Source organism: Peromyscus eremicus, chromosome 4 (assembly GCF_949786415.1).
Source record: "Peromyscus eremicus chromosome 4, PerEre_H2_v1, whole genome shotgun sequence".
NCBI classification, from domain to species: domain Eukaryota; kingdom Metazoa; phylum Chordata; class Mammalia; order Rodentia; family Cricetidae; genus Peromyscus; species Peromyscus eremicus.
Window position 1 is genome coordinate 56,340,304 of NC_081419.1, and position 4,622 is coordinate 56,344,925.

Below are 4,622 nucleotides of genomic sequence, written 5' to 3' on the forward strand. Positions count from 1 at the left end.
TTGTCAGTTATTGGCCTTAACTCCTAAGCAGAGAGAGTCCGATTCAGGAACCCATTTCCCGAATCTATACCTTGTAAGGTACTGCTTATATCTTCTTCTAGCAAAATCCCAGCATTTCAGATTTCACATTGAAGTCTATGTTGCATTTGATGTTGATTTTTGTGCATGATGATATATATATGGGTTTATTTTCATTTGTCTACATGTGGAAATTCAGTTTTCCCAGCATCATTTGTTGAAGATGTTGCCTTTTCTCCATTTTGTATTTTCGAAATCTTTGTCAAATATTAGACAGCGCTTTCTGTGCCGATATCGCTCCCGCCAACATGGTGAACGTTCCTAAGACCCGCCGGACGTTCTGCAAGAAATGTGGCAAGCACCAGCCCCACAAAGTGACCCAGTACAAGAAGGGCAAGGATTCTTTGTATGCCCAGGGAAAGCGGCGCTATGACAGGAAACAGAGCGGCTATGGTGGGCAGACTAAGCCTATTTTCCGCAAAAAGGCTAAAACGACAAAGAAGATTGTGCTGAGACTTGAGTGTGTTGAGCCCAACTGCAGATCGAAGAGGATGCTGGCTATTAAGAGATGCAAGCACTTTGAACTGGGAGGCGATAAGAAGAGAAAGGGCCAGGTGATCCAGTTCTAAGCTGATCTTGTTATGAAGACAAAATCATGAGCTTGTACTCACCTCTTACGATTGCAGTTGGTTTTGGGGGAGGGAATAAACAAATTCTCTGAGTTTCTAAAAAAAAAAAAACAAAACAAAACAAAAACAAAAAAAAAAATTAGACAGCTATAATTATGTAAACTTGTGTTTGGGTCTTCTATTTTGTTCCATTGGTCTACATGCTTGTTTCCGTGCCATTTTTATTACTATAGAACCATAATATATCTGGAAACCTGGTGTGATAACACTTATTGTTCTTTTATTCAGGGTCACTTTGGCTATCTGGGGTCTTTGTGCTTCTATACAGATTTTAGGATTTTGTATTATATTTCTGTGAAGAATGTTATGGGAATTTTTATTGAAATTACATTGAATTTGTAAATTGCTCTTGGTAGTACACTCATTTTCACAATTCTACATATTCATGAGCATGGGGGGAGTCAATATATCTTTCATGTCTTTCTCAAGCTATTCAGAGATCTAAAGTGTTCATTGTAGAAGTCTTTTATTTCATCAGTTAGGTTTATTCCTAGATATTTCTGAAGTTATTGTGAGTAAGAGTATTCCCACAGTATCTTTCTCAGTGTGTTATTGGAATACAGAAAGACTAGTGCTTTTTGTAAGTGGATTTTTTTATTTTTATTTTTAGTTTTTTATTTTATAATTTAATTTAATTTTACATATCAGCCACGAATTCCCTTGTTCTCCCCCTGCCACCTTCCCCCTAGCCCACCCCCCAATTCCCATCTCCTCCAGGGCAAAGACTCTCCTGAGGATTGAGTTCAACTTGGTAGATTCAGTCCAGGCAGGTCCAGTCCCCTCCTCCCAGGCTGAGCCAAGTGTCCCTGTATAAGCCCGAGGTTCCAAACAGCCAGCACATGCACTGAGGACAGGTCCCAGTCCCACTGCCTGGATGCCTCCCAAACATATCAAGCTAATCAACTGTCTCACTTAATCTGTAAGTGGATTTTGTATCCTGTTACTTTGTTCAAATGGTTAATCATTTCTAAACATTTCACCGTGGAATTTTTGGGATCTCTTTTGTATAACATTGTATCATCTGGAAAAGAGGGATAATATGACTTCCTCTTGTCCTATTTGTATCATTTAATTTCCTTCCCCTGTTCTGTTGCTCTAGCTAGGCCTTCAATAACTGTACTGAAAGAATTGGGATAATAGAAAACTGTATCATTCCTGGTTTTTATGGGTTTACTTTAAGTTTTCTTCCATTTAGGGTGATATTGGCTGTGGGTTTGTCATGTGTAGTCTTCATTATGTTGAGGCAAGTCCTGTCCAGTGCTGCTCTCTCTGGGTCATTTATCATAAAAGCTTGTTGGGTTTTGCCAAAGGCCGATTCTGTTCCATTGAGATGATTGTGTGATTTTTGTCTGCAGGTTTACTTACATGATTTATTACATTTTTCACTTAAGTGTTTTGCACCATCCCTGTGCCTCCAAGATTATGTCTGTCTTCAATTTCCAAGCATTTATTAAAGATGTTTGAATCTATATACACCAGTGATATTGATCTGTAGTTTTCTTTTTCCCTTGTGTCTTTACCTGGCTTTGGTATCAGGGAATGATGACTTCAGAGAACAAATTTGGAAGCATTTCTTCTTTTTCTATTTTTTTAAAAAATTATTTAAGATATGTTGGTTGTATGCTTCTTTGAAAGTCTGTAGACTTCTGCTGTGAATCCATCTGGATCTTAGTTTTTTTAGTCAGAAGGCTTTTTTATTACTTTTTTCATCTCCTTAGCTTTTAGGGGTCTGTTTAAATTGATGATCTCTCTTTAATCTAGAAAGTCAGCCATTTCTTTTACATTTTCTAATTTAATAGACTGTACATTTTAAAGTGTTCCCAAATAATTTTCTGAGTTTCTTTTGTATCTGTTGTTATTTGTCTCCATTAATTTCTGATTCTGTTAATTTGGCTTTCCTCCCTTCCTCCCTTCCTCCCTTCCTTCCTCCTTCTCTCCTTCCTTCCCTCTCTTCCTCTCTCTCTTCTTCCCTTTGTTTTTTTTTCTTTCTTTTGCTTAACTGGGCCGTGGGCTTGCCAATCTTGTTGATCTTTTTGAAGAACCAGCTCTTAGATTCATTGAGTCTTTGTATAATTTAATTTGTTTCTTACCATTAACTTATGCTCTGATTTCTATTACTTCTTACTGTTTTCTGGATTTTGTTTTGTTTTGCTTTGGTTTTTCTAAATTTTTATGTTGATTCATTAAGTCATATATTGGCACTCTTTCAAATTTTAAATGTGGGTGCTGAGTGCTGTTAGTTTCTCTCTTAGGACTGCTTTAATGTATCCAAGAAGTCTTGTTGTATTATGTTTTCATTTTCATTAAGTTTGGAATTTTTTTTTTAACTTCTTTCATGATTCCTTCTTTGGCCCATTCATTCAGTAATGTGTTATTTAATCATTATGAGTTGGTGTGATTGCTAGAGACTCTTTTTTTGTTAATTAATTTTAAGCTTTATTACATGTGGTCTGATTGCATGCATAGAATTATTTCAAATTTGCAGAATTTATTAAAATTTATTTTATATTTCAATATGTGATCTATATTAGAAAAAACAGCAGAGTATTTATTCTTTGGCATTTTGGGTGGAATAATCTGCAGATATCTGTAATCCATTTGACCTATGATGGCACATCATTTTTTTTTTTGTCCAGATGATAGGTCTATTGGAGAAAGTGAGGTACTGAATCACTTACTATTACTGAGTTGCAGTACTTCTGAGTCCTGGAGTCCAGAAGTATGCTTTATATGAAATTGGTTGTACCAAAGTTTGATGCATAAATATCTAGGGTAGTAATATCTATTTAGTTAACTGTTTCCTTGATTAGTGCCAAGTATTCTTCTTTTCCTCTTCTGATAAATTTTACTTTGAAGTCTATTTTCTCAGATATTAGGATAGTAATACCTTCTTGCTTTTTGGTCCCTTTGCTGAGAATACTTTTGTTTGCAACTTTTCACTCAAAGGAGGGCCTTATCCTTGAAGGTAACATGGGTGTTACATAGACAAAAATAGGAATTTTGTTTCTTAATCCATTCAACTAACCTATGTCTTTTGATTGGGGAGTTGAGGCCATTCAAATTTAAAGTTATTATCAAAAGATGTGGACTCCTTTTTTCAAAATGTATTTTAAGTGTGCATTGAGAATTTTGTATAATGTATTTTGATTATATTCTCCCTTCCTACCCAAAGTATTTTTACATCAAGCTCCCCCATCTTCCCACCCAAATTTGTGTCCCTTTTTTTCCTTCTTAAGGCCAAATTGTGCTGCCAAAATACTCTTGAATGTGTGGCCTTTCAGTGGAGCATGGTCAACTTATCTGGGTCTACAGTCTTATAGAAAATGGACCGTTCTTTTTCTAGAAGGTAAAAATTGCTAATAGCTTCTTGGCTAGGGATAGAATTTGTACCCAACTCCCACTCCATTCTGGAATTTGATATGATTTGAGCTTGCATAGACTTTGTGCATGTTGTTACAACTGCTTGAGTGTATATGCACAGCTGCTGCACTAAAAATCACCATTCCCTTCTGGTTATCCATCACCTCTGGCTCGTAGACTCTTTCTGGCCTCTCTTCCAGAGTGATCATTGAGCATTTAGAGGGGAAGAGGTTGTGGTATATATATTTCCTTTAGGGATTAGTATTCTGTAGTCTTTTGTTCTCTGTGCCTTGGCCAGGTGTTAGTCTCTGTGTTGAGATTGTTTACTGCAAATAGAAGCTTCTAAGATGAGGACTGAGAGATGCATTAGCCTATGCATATAATGGTAAGTTAGTAGTACTAGGTTAGATATGTGTCCATTGAGCAGAGCAATAGTAATAGGTGCTTTCCTAGTCTATGGCCCATGTAGTCATTGGTTCTTGGTCCAGTCATTGTGCCAGGTATAGGTTTTATCTTGTGGATTTTCATTTTAATTCTTTTAATGTGTGTGTGTGT

At 36.4% G+C, this 4,622-nt stretch overlaps 1 protein-coding gene across 1 annotated transcript; it reads left to right on the plus strand.

The window, feature by feature from the left end:
* Nucleotides 1-303: 303 nt before the first annotated feature.
* On the plus strand, nt 304-739 carry LOC131908139 (large ribosomal subunit protein eL42). Its single transcript, XM_059259195.1, has one exon. It carries the CDS (start codon nt 327-329, stop codon nt 645-647), a length of 321 nt encoding a protein of 106 aa, XP_059115178.1. The 5' UTR covers nt 304-326; the 3' UTR covers nt 648-739.
* Nucleotides 740-4,622: the final 3,883 nt, after the last annotated feature.